The following is a 15188-nucleotide window of genomic DNA, read 5'->3' as shown; positions in this document are numbered from 1 at the left end:
CTAAAACCACAAAACAATCTGTAAAGCACTTTAACACAAGGAAAAGCACCATTTATCTGAGAACACTGAAAGTATATTAAGATTTTAATAAGGCAACACAGGAGGACTTTACCTAAAATAAGTTAGAGAAAAATAATAAATTTTACAGATTGGTATAAGATGACATTTTAAAGAGACTGGACAAAAAGTTAAGCCACTACTTCTAAGATTAACACATTGTCTATTATTCAGTAAGATGTGTCAAACATCCATAGCATCTGTATACACTGGGTAAGGTACACTGCCTGGCCAAAAAAGTCACATACTTTAATAAACTGACTTTTTTTGGCAATGCATTGTGTATTATTGCAAACAACCCAGTACTTTAGTCACAAAGCACCATGACAGATTTGGAAGTTGTATACAACCCGTTTATGGAAACGTATGTCGTCAGTGAAGGTAGAATGTTTTATGACTCATTTCCTGTTTCCAAAAAAAATGGTTACAAATTAGTTAAAATACAACTTATATGGTTCATAAAAGTTTTGCAAATTCAGTGCTTTTAGTTCACAGTTTATAAAAGCAGAAAGAAACCCATTAAAAAAACACTGTGAAACAGCTCAGTCAGATTTGTTCTGTTGTCAACATCTCATCTTTAAGGCAGTGTGTTCCAAAACACCACGAAATTCACTTTCCATAGCAACATTACTTATACAAACACACATGACACAATAAAAGCAGACAGACATCTTCAGACAGATTCTGGACTACAACACACTTAAAACTACAAAGTAAATACCTCACTGCACAAGCCAATTTTATGCACGTACTTAAATTTCAGTTAAAAATACTTTCAAGAAGTACAGAACTGACAAGTGTACAACAGTCCCCTGCTCACCTTTTTTAAAAAGTACTACAGCTAATGAGTTTCACAGTTACTGAAATCACTATCGTTCCACCATCAGCTGTGAAACAGAAGGCACTTTGTATCTGGGAGATTTCGGGAGGTTTGTTTATGCCCACACCGTGTATTCTTGGAGTGCTGATACCTCTGAGGTGGTTTCCATTATAATGCTCGTTCACTACAGCAGTACACAATTCACACCCATAGTTGATGAAGCCATATCTGCAGACCCCAAAGCCCAGCCCGCCATCAGCATGTGTTTCTAAGGATCGATTGGAGAGGAAGTCCGATGGAGTCTGTCCAGCAATGGACAGCGACACCGTCTGCTGCGGGTGGAATGGCTGTGTTTCCTCTCAGAGGTCAAACTCCGTGGCACACTGATGGAGATACTGTTCATATAGTCCCTGCTGTTGGGGCAGAGAAACAACATAAAAACAGTGAGATTATTGTGTCAGGACCATGATAGACTTCCATGCAGACATCCATACAGATTCACTCACCATGGACACACTCCAAGGACCCCTGATTACCCAGAAGGCACCAGACTCACCTTTCTGGCTTTGACCACTTGCTGTACGTAATCGCTGTATTCAGCTAGCCGCCTCTTCTCCTTCTTGGTGAGGGTATGTTGTCTTTGGCTGCGGGACAAACCGAACACCATGTCAGGATGGCATCGCAACCAAAGACAAGAGGGCGGACAGGGGGGTGTGGCCCTGCTTACCGTGCAAAATATTTGGCTAAGAAGAAGAGAAGGTAGCTGAGGGCTCCGCTAGCGATGACGAACATAATCTGGCTGTCTTCCGGGATCATGTCCCAGAGAGTCACCACAATCCCCTGTAGAGATACAAAGAAATGCTGAAATATCCAGTAGAAAGCAGATAGACAGGATACTAGTAAGGGACCTGTCAGAACAACAGCAATGTACTCCCCAGAAAGCCCCATCAGACACCTAGCCATCTAAGCCTTACACCTCCTACACCCCCAATCTGTGCAATTCCTAGAATTACTGGATGGATCAATTGGAAATATGAAAGGCCAAAAATGCGCTCTTACCTGAATGTTCTAGAAAAGTGCTAGTTAGTGACACATGACTCTGAAACTACGCCTGTTCATTTATTGAACATTCTACTTACATGCCAATTTGCACAATTTATTTCTCATTTGCACAATGACCAATATTTTCCATGTAATAACAGTAAGAACTGTAACTGACACAGCAATGGTTTAGGACTGGGTGATGTGACAATGTGATTTTGGCTCATTGTATTTGCTCCCAGATCATGGCAGAGAGCTCAATACACCCTGGGAAGCCTTGGAAGCTTGTATCTATAAACCCATTTCCTTTGATATTATACTAGATACAGATGATTAGTGGATAAATCGCCAGATTAAAATCAGTACTCAGTTATTCATATAATCGATGGTCACAGCCCTACTGCAAAGTCTGGTGACTGCTCATAAGACCAAGTGTCTTCAACAGCTGCTGCTTCCTTCATTTGTGCCACACAGCGCTGCTACTTCATTTTGGGAGCAATTTCTCCAAAAATGAAACCAGGTTCTTCATCCTTAAAATGTTTTTGTGAAGCAGGAGTAAGATCCATAAAATACTTTGACTTTTTCCATATTCACAAGGGATGAGAACCTGAGTGCAGCCATACAGTGGGTGATACACCTCAGCACCACACCAGTCCAAATGGACCAGTCTGAGTTCTTTTCCAGTGACTGGAGGGCCAATCCTGCCACCAACCCCCAAATTTCCCGCCAAGTTGGAGGACCTGCTTACATAGCTGGATGAAGATTAATGTCTGTATGACGATTCTGGGGCAAGCTGTCTCAAAATTGAATCATATCCAGTTCATCATCCATACAATGCCTTAGCAAAGTTATAAAAAATCCATAAAATGATTTTTCAGTTATTGTCACAACAAGCAAAGTGTCTTTGGTGGCAGACGAGTCCCAAAACCACATGTAGTCTCCGAAGTACGGGGAATACAATTATTGCACACCTTTGATGTCTGTGACAATTCAGAGAGACACTGATGGCATGGTAAGTTTAAAATGGAGGGGGGGGGGGGTACACACTGTGGTCAGATGGAAGGCCACAGTGAGGCCCTCGCCGATCATCCCCTGGAGCTCCTCCCGGGGTAAGGTGTTCACCACCAGGGTGAGGATAAGGAAGGCTGGCAGCAGCACGGCCAGGAGGCCGCAGAGGAAGGCATGCACGCGGGCACCCCTGTTGTAGCTCACTTCTGCCCTGCAATATCCAGGGGAGGTGCATCATTTAGTCAAGATCAGGAGGACATTCTTGGTTCAAATTTGCATTTAAATGCCCTCAAGGGCATATTATACTTAGTGAGCGATGCTGGTACCCAAACTGACACACCAGGCTAATGAGCTGCAAAAAGCAACAGTAAACAGCCTCAGACTGACAGCAGCTGTAAATGAGGGCTGTAAAGGGCCTAACTCAGCAATCAATGAGTTCTCTCTCGCTCACTCCCCCCCTACCTGTCCTGGGCCAGTCTGCTGCTTATGCTAGCAGAGATAAGGTCGCAGTCCTTCTCCAGCTGGTCCAGGGTTCTCTGGACGGCCTGGTTGATGGTCTTCTCAATGGTCTGACACACCCCGTCAATCTGGTTCTCGCAGCGGCTTGGCTGGGGAGAAAACCAATGAGAGGAAAGGCACGGCTCCTTAGGCGTGGAAACACCTGCGTGGAGCCAATCCGATCACTTCACACAAACTATGTGGTTTATTTACAATACGTTAAAATGATCATGTATTTTTTGAGACTGTATTGCCCATGTTTTTAATGTAATTGGTCATTAATGTTACGCCGTCTGCATGAAAATATGTTCATTAAAAGAACCTCATCAGAAACTATTTTCTCAACATACACTATATTGCCAAAAATATTGGGACACCCCTCCAAATCATTAAATTCAGGTGTTCCAATTACTTCCATTCAAGCGTGGTACCATGATAGGAAGCCACCTGTGTAATAAGTCCATTCATGAAATTTCCTCACTACTAAATATTTCATGGTCAACTGTTAGTGGTATTAGAACTAAGTGGAAGCAATTGGGAACAGCAGCAACTCAGCCATGAACTGGTAGGACATGTAAAATCACAGAGCGGGGACAATGCATGCTGAGGCACACAGTGTGTCTGCAGTGTCAATAGTTATAGGCCTCCAAACTTCGAGTGGCCTTCAGATTAGCTCAAGAAGAGTACATAGAGAACTTCATGGAATGAGTTTCCATGGCCGAGCAGCTGCATCCAAGCCTTACATCATCAAGTGCAATGCAAAGCGTCGGATGCAGTGCTGTAAAGCAAACCACCACTGGACTCTAGAGCAGTGGAGACGTGTTCTCCGGAGTGACGGATCACGCTTTTCTGTCTGGCAATCCAGTCGCCGAATCTGTGTTTGCTGGTTGCCAGGAGGATGGTACTTGCCTGACTGCATTGTGCCGAGTGAAAAGTTTGATGGAGGAGGGATTATGCTGTGGGGTTGTTTTTCAGGGGTTGGGCTTGGCCCCTTAGTTCCAGTGAAAGGAACTCTTAATGCTGCAGCATTGGAAGCCATTTTGGACAATTCCATGCTCCCAACTTTGTGGGAACAGTTTGGAGATGGCCCCTTCCTGTTCCAACATGACTGTGCACTGGTGCACAAATCAAGGTCCATAAGGACATGGATGAGTGAGTCCGGTGTGAAGGAACTTGACTGGCCTGCACAGAGTCCTGACCTCTAGCCAATAGAACACCTTTGGGATGAATTAGAGCGGAGACTGCAAGCCAGGCCTTCTCATCCAACATCAGTGCCTCACCTCACAAATGCTCTCCTGGAAGAATGGTCAAAAATTCCCATAAACACACTCCTAAACCTTGTGGACAGCCTTCCCAGAAGAGTTGAAGCTGTTACAGCTGCAAAGGGTGGGCCAACTCCATATTAAAGCCTATGTATTAAGAATGGGATATCATTAAAGTTCATGCATGTGTAAAGGCAGGTGTCCCAATACTTTTGGCAACATAATGTATAATAAAAACAAAAAACTCAAAACAATTTCGTCTTTTGCTTTAAGTCCAACTGGTTAATACCAGTGATATACACCAAAACAGTCTTACACACCAAAAGCCATGGATTTCACTTTTACTTGGCTTAACTAATTCAGGGTTGCACAGTTGCCAAGTGATTAGCAAAGTACTGGTTCAGAGCATCTTCTGTCTTGGGCCCTATGCCTCTCAGAATATGCAAGCTCTCTCCTTGTGACCCGTTACTGGATAAACAAGTAGTTAAAACAGATAGATGGACGGATGAACTATTTTACCACAGTATTGGTCCTGAACTGATTAGAAGCATAACATACAGGTCCCTAGCATACACATTTAAATTTCACCCTGGACTCAGGGGCATAGTACAATAGAGATTTAAGTGACAGTATACTAATTGAATCCTTATCCACTGTGCTGTGAATCAAGGAGTGCCATCTCCAAGAAGATTAGCAGCCCAGGATGGACCAGTAAATACAGTCTCTCTGACATCGCACCCCAGCAATTGATGACAAGATGAGGCAGGGCTGCCTGATTCACTACTGACTGGCCTGAAATTTATAACCAGAGCTCTTGTTGAAGGTGCAAAGCTGAACCAAAAGACTCAATTTAACTGGTGTATTTATGCCTACTGAGAATAATTAAGTGTCTTCTCAGACACCCCCCAGACACACACAAATTGAGTCTGAATTAAAAACCAAACCTTGTACAAACAATGTAGGAAATTAATTTTATTGTCATGAGCCAAGCGGCAGCTATTAAAAAAAACACAAGAGACTGACTTACTTTCTGTGGGTTGGGGATGTAAATTGTGGGCATCTCAAAGCCACATTTGTTCAGTCCTGGTCTGCGGCACAACTCCTGAACAATCTGCATCATCACTCTCTGTTTACAACAAATAATTAAACTTTGATTAGCAGACCGAGTCTCTTTCGGCAGGAAATAAATACTTCATTGAGGACCTATTAAATACAGTGAGTGATATGTTGACTGAGAAAAGCCTTACGGTTACGAAGGTAACATCTTAAAAGTTGGGTGTGTGGCTCTGCAGGTCAAGAATCCATGCCCGGCATGTCATTGGTTTGAATCCCATGGCTGACAGAGTAATGACATTACCGTTGGACTCATGCAAGGCCCTTAACCCCGTAAACTGCTCCAAGTTTCATAAGTATCAAGTTTCATATAGCAATACCTTAAGCATTAATAATTAACTTGCATCTAATTATAAGGGGAATAATCAAAGACATTTGCTGGAAGGTTCGGTTCTCTTCACCTGCCTGTCAGTCTCCCTCCCAGCCTCGTCTGCCTTGCTGAGGTAAAACAGCAGCCGGTCTCCACACGTCTCGCTGAGCTTCTCCACAATGTCCAGCGTGCGCTTGCACAGGGCCTGTCCCATTGGGTCGAAGAACACCATGATCAAGTCCGCCTGCTGGCCTAGAGGAACAACAACAGGACCGTTCCAGTTCCTTCAAATATGACACACCCCTGCTTCACAGAGTCACTGTAAATTTGGAGTCTATCCCGGAAGACACCGTAGATGGGATGTCAGTGCACTGCAGGGCTCACACACTAAGGGTCATTTACACCTAATCCTTTGGCTGCCTGAGGAAACCTCCATGAACCCAAGGAGAACATAGAAGCCCCAACTTCTTAACTGTGTTGCATGTTACATTGATAAACCAGTCGTGTTAGTTCAATTAACCACATTAGCATAAGTTTGGCCGTGTCTAACACTCATTAACAGTCATCAGGAACATTTCAGTCAGTGGCCAGCCTTACCAAAGGATATGATGGCGTTGTTGACATCAAAGGGATAGACCATGTCACCATCCACCAGCCCCGGTGTGTCCACAAAGGTCACCAAGCTAAACTTCTTCTGCTTGGAGGTAGAGATTTCAGCAGAGAGGTAGTCCGTCAGACCTACGAAGATAAGCATACTGCAAGCATATGTAAGGGCGCTCTGCTGGAATCCACCTGTCCGTCCGAAAACGATTCACTCCAACACCCACAAGACAGATTGCTAAAAACTGGGACATACAGGGGACACGATCTCTGCAGTCTTCTGTGACCCGTGAAGGACAATGATCAACAAGCTATGCATTCTTATTCTCAAAATGCCTATGCTCACATTCCACAAACTGGGCAGACAGCTTCTGCGAATCCCAAGGGCTCTTAAGAACGATGGAACCCCGAACTCTCCAGCACGCTAGCCAGCCAACAGGGGTGGGGCTTAAGTTGTCAAGGTCACCCACAACAGCTCTTCAACTGGCAGCTTTACATTAAGGCATGGGGCCATAAAGCTAGCCAATGAAGAACGACTGTGGAGCAACTCTATGTCAGGCACTTGCATCAAGGTGCCAAGAAAGTGCTCTATCACCTCCAAATCCTGTTTAATTATTGAAGACAAAATTATATATTTTTTCTAAGGTGATAAGAGGGAACAGACAGTAGATTATTCTGCTGTTCTTCACACTGATGATTATTTAGACCAAATTAGCTGTAAAACTTAAGACGTGTCTATTGTGAGAGACCCAGTTGAAAGATTTTGTCTATTGCTAATGTCTCTGTTCATGGACAGACCCATCTGCAAACTGTGCTGGTGTGCATGAGCTCGTGAATCAGATCTCAGGGCTACAAAAAGGCTTTAATCACATAATAAATGTCTATCTTCAGCATCTGATTCTTGGACCACAAAGGAAACGCTATGACACTTCAGGATTTCACTACGGACCGACAGGTACTAAAGCTGTAGGATGCCTTAGGGATCATTAGGTTTGAAACATGAATCCCACTGGTGTCTCCCTAACGGAAGGAGCTCTCGGATCATCGGAATCTGCAGTAAGCCCCCCGAGAAGTGAAAAGGTGCGGGTCGATATTCCCTCCAGTCTGGAGCAGAGCCAGGCCATGCATCCGGTGTCCTGAGCCAAGGACACAGGCTTCATGCTCCCACATGGATCCCCGGCCTGTTGTGACACCCGGCGGGTGGGTGCTGAAGACGCTCAACCAAGGGGAAACCAAGGCAACCATTCCCACTGGAAACGACCCATCACCCATTTAAAACCAGACTGCACTGCAGTTCCTACTAATACACGCAACAATTTGCACCCCCCCGCCCCCACCAAAAATGCATCGGTCCAAATCAGAGATTTACCGTAGTACACTTTATGACATTTAAAAAAGTAAATCCCAGTTTAGCAGGTGGCGAGAGACTCATTCAAACTGATACATACAACAATAAAACACATCACTCCATGTAGAAGACACCAACACAGGGCTGAAATCTACATTTGACAAGATCATTTTAAACCTTGGAATTAAAAAAAAAATTAAAAAAATCCACTACTGCTGCGACGGTACGTGTCTAAGGCTGACTGGCAATTCCTGGAGGTGTCAGCAGACGTGGCTCTGCTACCGATGGGTGTGACTCACCCCAGACAGGCTAGACATTCTTAGGTGTCTCTGTGGGGTAACAGACGCATCAGTGCTGCAACAGGCGCCTGCGTATTCGATAACCCCGCTGACCCCAGGCTGCTCGGGCGCAGCCCAACCCGCCCCTCTGTCAATGCTGCAGCTTGCGGATCCGCAGAACACGGCACCGCCCAGAGGACGAGGCGCGCGTGTCCCTGTGACCTACGCGGCTCGCGGCGCGACCAGACACACATCTGCCGCGTATGCGGCATCCATGCTGACCATCGCAAGGCGACCCGCCGGGGCCCCGGCACGAAGCGCGGAGGACGCAAAAACAGACCCCTCACACCGATACGCAACAACCAGGCCGCAACCATTTCTGAAGCATTCCAGAGTAATTTTCATAATGAACCATCCACCAAGTGACATTCGGAGCCGTTAATTGGCGACACGGCGCTCCTGATGTGTGCGTTTGCGTGAGTGATGAAGCGAAGGGAAAATGAGCCCCTACCTTTAAACTCCAGGAGGTGTCGGAAATGGGGGTACAGATGAAGCGTTGCGTTGCCCTGTGTGGGACGGGACCAGAAAAAATAAAAAAAGAAGAAGATAAGGAGAGGGGAGCAGAAATGCAGATGTTAAAGGACACAGGAGGGGAAAGGCGAGCTGGGGGGCCGGGAGGGTGTGTCCCAGGCCTGACTGGCACGGCTGACAGCCATGTTGCGCTGCTCAGTGCACAGAGCACACCCCCAACCCCCCAGTCACACTACCCAGCCCTCCATCTCTCCGGTTCGCTCCAGGAAGCAGATCTGCAGCAGACGCCGGGCAGAGCCTCACCCTGCCGCTATAAAGCCTTCCCCCGCACCCCCCCCCCCCCCCCCGAGAGTGATGCAAGCACGGCAGTAGCCAGTCACGGGCCCCTACGCTGCCATGAGTTACGGCTTATTGCTTCCGCAAGCGATAAAGCGTGAGCTGGCAGAGCCAGGAGAGCCTGAGTGACAGTGCTGCATCGCGCAAACCTCTACTGCCGCAGCGCTACCACAGCCGGGGCCTTATCAACGCAGATATAACCCGAAATACGTGTGGGCAGAGATTTCAAAAACATTTACAACCAATAATTTATCTATTTAGAGACACCAGCAAATTAGCATTAAGAAGTTGAATACTTACCGTCAGAGATTCCCTTTTCCGGCCACTCGTGACGAAGGTGAAGCCTTGGGTCTCTATGGCAACGCCTGTCCTCTGAATATGTTCCTCTACATACCTGGAGTAAAGTCGTCATGTGTTAGTTGCAGCATTTCCATGTTCCGGTGACAATTTAACGCCTTTTTCAGGTAACATTACTCTTGGATTTATAAATGTAACCACCTGAAATATGCCTTGTCCCAGAGCCAGAGATAACGCAAAACCAAGCTGTAAAAAGTCAGACTAACGTCGAACTCATATTTAGGTTACATTTTCACTTACAGGAAGATTACCTGTCACACCACCACCCACAGATGCAAAAGGAAAAAATCTCAGATATAAGGCAGAGTTTGATTCCCTGCTCTGGATCTTGTATGGCAGGTTTGCATGTTCTTCCTGTGTTTCTGTGAATGCTCTTACCCATAAATTGTGATCATGTGTTAGTGTAAGTGTCTTGCGAAGGGCTGACCTCCCACAAATGGGGGGAATGATCGCCATGAACTTCCTGGATCAGGCTCACGGCTCACTGTTTATGAAAGACGGCTTGTGACACCATGTTTGCAGACAGCAACCGTTAACCGAAGTAAACAGAAAAGGGGACAGACGCTGGCTTAAATATTGCATATGCAATATTTATATAATTATATGCAATAAATGCAGACATGGACCAAGGCAGGGCTTTTTAAATCACTTCATTCAGGTTTCATGAGCAGTGATGCCATGCTGATATTATCACCCAGAGTCAGTTTGTGATTCATTTAGGCAGCTGCATATTTCAAAGTGATTCTAGTTTAGTATCTCACTAAAGAATATCACAGCAGGGCCCATGGCATAAAATACAGTGAAAGGGGAACTAAAGCAGTATCCCTCTCCATACATACTCTCAAATAAATGAAAGCATGGATAACATCAATGATAATCTGATGCACAGATCTGAACACAAAACAGTGCTCAGAAAGATTTTAAATCTCCTCCCTCCGAATCTAATTGAATCACCTAACGGGAGGCTTTAGCCAAGACTTCACTGAAGACTTGGTAGAGGTTAACAGCCTTGCAGAGGGCCATACCAGTTAATGAAGGAGCTCTTTCCTGCGGAGTGGTTCCCCATAATCATCACAAAAATCTTCTTCCGGGGGGGTAGTAAGCGAAGGCCAAGGCTGTCTGCGATCTTCACCAGCCCTAGAAAAACAACGGCATCAAAAACAATATCTGAAAACAATCACTGAGGCACAGGGATTTGACAAAGGGGGAAGAACTCAGAACGAATGACATCTCTGTCAGTCAGTGTATGAGAGGGAAACTGCTACTATACATATTAGGGCTGTAACAGTGCACACACTCATTTTTGGTTCAGTACAATGAAACAAATTAATACATATATTGAAACAAATGAAACAAATTCACAAGTAGGTGTTCAATATGGAAAACATCATACTAATTTGGGCTGTGAGTTGGTTACGGCTAATGCTGGATACAGTCAGTCATAGTCAGTGGTTTGTGAACATTTCGACTTCCCAATAAATTACACCAACACTGAAGAGAGAGTAGTTGTAAAAACCAAGACTGTCTGTTGGCTCTGTTATTCCGAACTCAGGTATGTTGCTGAAAACACATACAGCATGCTAACTCATTTGAGATGACATCATCTGAGCGTGTGTATGACTAAAGCAAGGCATAAACATCTTCTGCAAGTTAGTCTCCCTGTGGAATTTATTTAAGGTGCTATTTATGGCCATTTATTGAATGTTTCAAACAATTGAAATCAAAGCACACATCACTTGAAAAGAAAATGTCTTGTGAAATATGCTACATTTTAGTTTAAGTAAAAAGCAAGTTCCCTACTGATTAAACAAATTGGTGGTGATACTGTTACAGTTTTTCTGCAGTGTTTACATTTGACCTATTGGTCGGCATTGTCTTCACTGAAGCAAAAATGTGTCCAAATGACAGGCAGGCATTACATTCTTTTTAGGTATAAACTGCTCAAGTCGAAGTGCCTGCACTCACGTCATCCATGCCACCAGCTTTCCTTTGAGTGAATGCGGACTAACGTTAGTTGGACAAGAGCGGAGGCATGCGAATGAATTTTAAGGGGGACAGTTCATGAACGCACACATTTGGGAATGTATTAACCTAATTAACCAACAGTTATATTTCATATTTACTAATTTAGTAGAAACTTTTGTCCCAAGTGACATACAGTTCAGTTCAGATCAGTTCAGTCCAGTCTGTTCTTGCATGAACTGGGGTTAGGGTCCAATGGTAAAATGGCTCAAGGGCCTAATGGTGACATCACTCTGCCAGCCATGGAATTTGAACGGCCAATCATGGGCATAGCGTCCCACCCTGTGGAGCCACACACCACCGACCATCTCAGTCTTATACTTTTAAATTTGTTCTACTGTCTGCCACCATATTACACCCTCTCATTTTTAAGGGTAATCATTCAAATGATTAACAACAAAATCCATATTAAATTTTTAAATGTAATTAGTGAACACATGCTCTGTTACAATAGGGGCGTACCTTGGACCAGGGTATTGAACCTGTCCTGTTGGATGTAGGTTACATTCCCTTTTGAATGATAGGGCCATGGCATAGGTTTACATTACTAGACCATTTGGATGCTTGAATGTGAGCCTCAACAATTTCCTGGCCCTTCCCCTCACCTATCTCCTTACCGCTGCAGGGCTGCTGTTCTGCAGTCTCATTTTGATTCTCACCAAATGCACATACACACTGAACTTCACTACATTCCCTGATATCTCCAAGTTTTTCAAATACTTAGGACATGAGAGGTAACACTTTTGTTGACATTATAGTTAATGTGGTTAACCCAAGTACAGTTATTTTACTGCATTGTAGTTAATCTGAGAAAAGTTTAAGATAACCATCATTTGCTATCCGGTGGATTAGCTGTCTCTCAATGATAACTGAGAGGCTCAGTAGAAGCTTCTACCTTCAAGCCATTTGGCTACTTAATACTTGATTACACTTATAACTGACATTCCCCTCTTATCTATGCACATCACAGTTTATTTTATCTGCGTTGCACACCTTTGGTCTATTTTTTTATTATTTATGACTTATTTTATTAGTTGTAATATCTTTTTAAATATCTTGTTTGCTGTCTTTTTTATAGCAGAGATGACCACCTTGCACTTCACTGCAGGTCATGGTCTGACTGTATACCTTGCATGTGACAAATAAAACCCCTGAATCCTTATTTAGGCTAGCTAGATGACCATGGTATCATGATTCTTACTGCTAGAAATAAATCAAGAAGACTATATAACTAGTGGAGCAGTTGTCATTATCTTTATAACTTTGCAGATTAACTCCTATACCAATGTTGAATATTTTGGAACTACATCACTGCCTTTCCCTTCTCAGTGAGATCGCAAAGGATAGGGGACGCTTAGACAGAACAGAGTATGGGGGGTGAGCGTGTAGACAAGTGGGCTAAGCCCCTAACCTCATACACTCTAGACACGCCCCGGTCTTACAATACCAAATATGTCAGTAGAAGACAAAAATTAAACAAAAAATTGGTTCAATCTACTGCCCAAGTATAAAGGTAAACCCTTAAATACACTTTGCAAGGACAAAGAGTTGGGAACGCCTCGTCTGCTGAAATTTAAGAGCGTGTGTGCAAGTTGAATCTAGATAAGAGCTTCCACCTACAATTTAAACATCTGACAGAAAACTACCAAAGAGGGTTATAATAAAGCAATTCACCGTCAAAGTGTGTCCCTTAACGCAGCACTAGCTGCACACCAGATTTTTAACAAAGCTCATTAGACCGTAACTGTCGACCAAATTAGAAACTGCAATTTGACCAACTTTAACAGAATATAGATTTTTAGGTAAACGCCATGCAGAAACAAATCTTCATATACTGCCATGCATTTTTGTTTGTGTGACAGATATTAATCCAACCACGATAGTTTCTTCAATATGGCAAAATGATTAACGTGTCAAGAAAAGCCACCCTGTTTTGTAAATGTTAGTAAAAATGTTTGACGAGCAGGCATATCGGCGGACAGCCCATTGGTATAGTGGGCCAGCCTCCGCCTGCCAAAGAAATTTGTAACATCTTGTCATTATCTTAAACCAAACACTACAACATTAACGCCTCATAAATAATGAAATATATGCAGCTTTATAAAAAAAAGCGCCTGCGAAGATTTCGTCCCGACTTAACAGCTGAAGCATGCGGTCCATTGCCGACACCCTCCCTCTGATAATCCCAGGCACCGACATGACAGTAAATATATGTATATATATATATATATATTTTTTTTTTTTTCATATTTTACCGTTCTCGTCGTCGATATACAGGTCGTGGCATTCCCTCAAAATCAACTCGCTGGGATTAGAGATAGCCGAATCCAGAGGGTTTGCCACCAACCTGGCCTTTCTAACGCCAGACATGACGGCCGGATTACATGCACCACAGCTTGTTCTGTACGGAATGAAGAATTTGAGAGCTGCGATACTTTGATGAACCACAGCGCCGCCAAGCGGCCCTTGAAGAAAGGTGCTATGCTGATCGCTAATATTTAACTTCGTAATACACGCACTAGTGATGGGAACTCCAGCTCTTTTCAAAGCTTTGGCTCTTTTGGATCGGCTCCCTTTAAAGAGCCGGCTCTTACGGCTCCCGAATGGCTCTTCGTTTAGTATCACTTGGATGCTTATATTTTAGCCCAATTAAGCAATTATGAATGGTTTGTGTATAAGCAATTTCTTATTCATTGTTTTCAGACATTACGTATTTTTATGCATTTTTTCATTACAAAAAATACACAGTTACTCCTCCAGTTGCACGGATGGGTGGGTGGTTCTTATATGTCTGTGCAGGTTTGTTGTTGACCCTGCTCTAAAGTATATATTAGATATTAGATGAGGGTCATATTACAAATTCTACACTTTGCTTTGCAGTGTCCAATATCACTGAAATGCAACCAGATGCTGCTTCTTTTTCGGCTTTCACTCATTTCTTCACTCCTTTTTTTCTTCACGATGCGCTTGCCTTTAAATCTGGCTCCTTGTCTGTCGCAGCGACAGGTGCACAGAGCGACAGTGTCCCGTACCAACACTCGCTGTCTTCGGAGCGTCTGCCCCCCTTCCTTCTTTCACATAATGGTACGATCCTAGTCCGATGTGTCGTTCGTGAAGGAGCCGGCATTATGAGCCAATGTTCTGTGTGCCCATATAAATAAAGTCCCGCCCCTGCCGAATGGCTCAGCAGAGCCGAGCAGGACCGGCTGAAGCTTCGACTTCTCTCGTTCGCTTCAAAGCATCGGCTGTTAGAGCCTTAGACAGGGATGGACATAACTGGTACGCAAGCACGCATTCACCTTTAAAAACGATCGAGGTGGATGCGTACTTGCGTACCAGTTATGTACACCCCTGATTATAGAAAGCCTGTAACGTTTTGCTGAAGTAATTGGGTGCGTTCGCCTTGGGTTTACGTCAAAGTTCTTTATGGGCCAGGGCTGGACTGGCATGGCGGCCCACTATGATTATTTATACGATATGCGAAAGCACATGACATAACAGAGGATATATATCCGCGCGAAATCCGCGCTGTTCACACAGAATCAGAGTTCACAGCAAAGTAATACTCCGGACAAAAGCACAGCGGGGCGATGGGCGCTGGCGGCGG

The 15188-nt window shown here is 44.2% G+C and overlaps 1 protein-coding gene across 1 annotated transcript; it reads right to left on the bottom strand.

Annotated features, from left to right (window-relative positions):
* Nucleotides 1–66: 66 nt before the first annotated feature.
* On the bottom strand, nucleotides 67–14067 carry LOC111854898 (uncharacterized). Its single transcript, XM_023833391.2, has 12 exons — nucleotides 13837–14067; nucleotides 10585–10696; nucleotides 9503–9596; nucleotides 8847–8901; nucleotides 6707–6847; nucleotides 6201–6361; nucleotides 5714–5812; nucleotides 3389–3534; nucleotides 2966–3137; nucleotides 1605–1717; nucleotides 1434–1521; nucleotides 67–1290 (listed from the first exon to the last, which is right to left on the bottom strand). The coding sequence occupies exons 1-12, from the start codon at nucleotides 13949–13951 to the stop codon at nucleotides 1237–1239; spliced, it is 1350 nt and encodes a 449-aa protein (XP_023689159.1). The 5' UTR covers nucleotides 13952–14067; the 3' UTR covers nucleotides 67–1236.
* Nucleotides 14068–15188: the final 1121 nt, after the last annotated feature.

This window comes from Paramormyrops kingsleyae, chromosome 2 (genome assembly GCF_048594095.1).
Source record: "Paramormyrops kingsleyae isolate MSU_618 chromosome 2, PKINGS_0.4, whole genome shotgun sequence".
NCBI lineage: Eukaryota > Metazoa > Chordata > Actinopteri > Osteoglossiformes > Mormyridae > Paramormyrops > Paramormyrops kingsleyae.
This window is presented reverse-complemented; position numbering and strand designations above follow the sequence as displayed.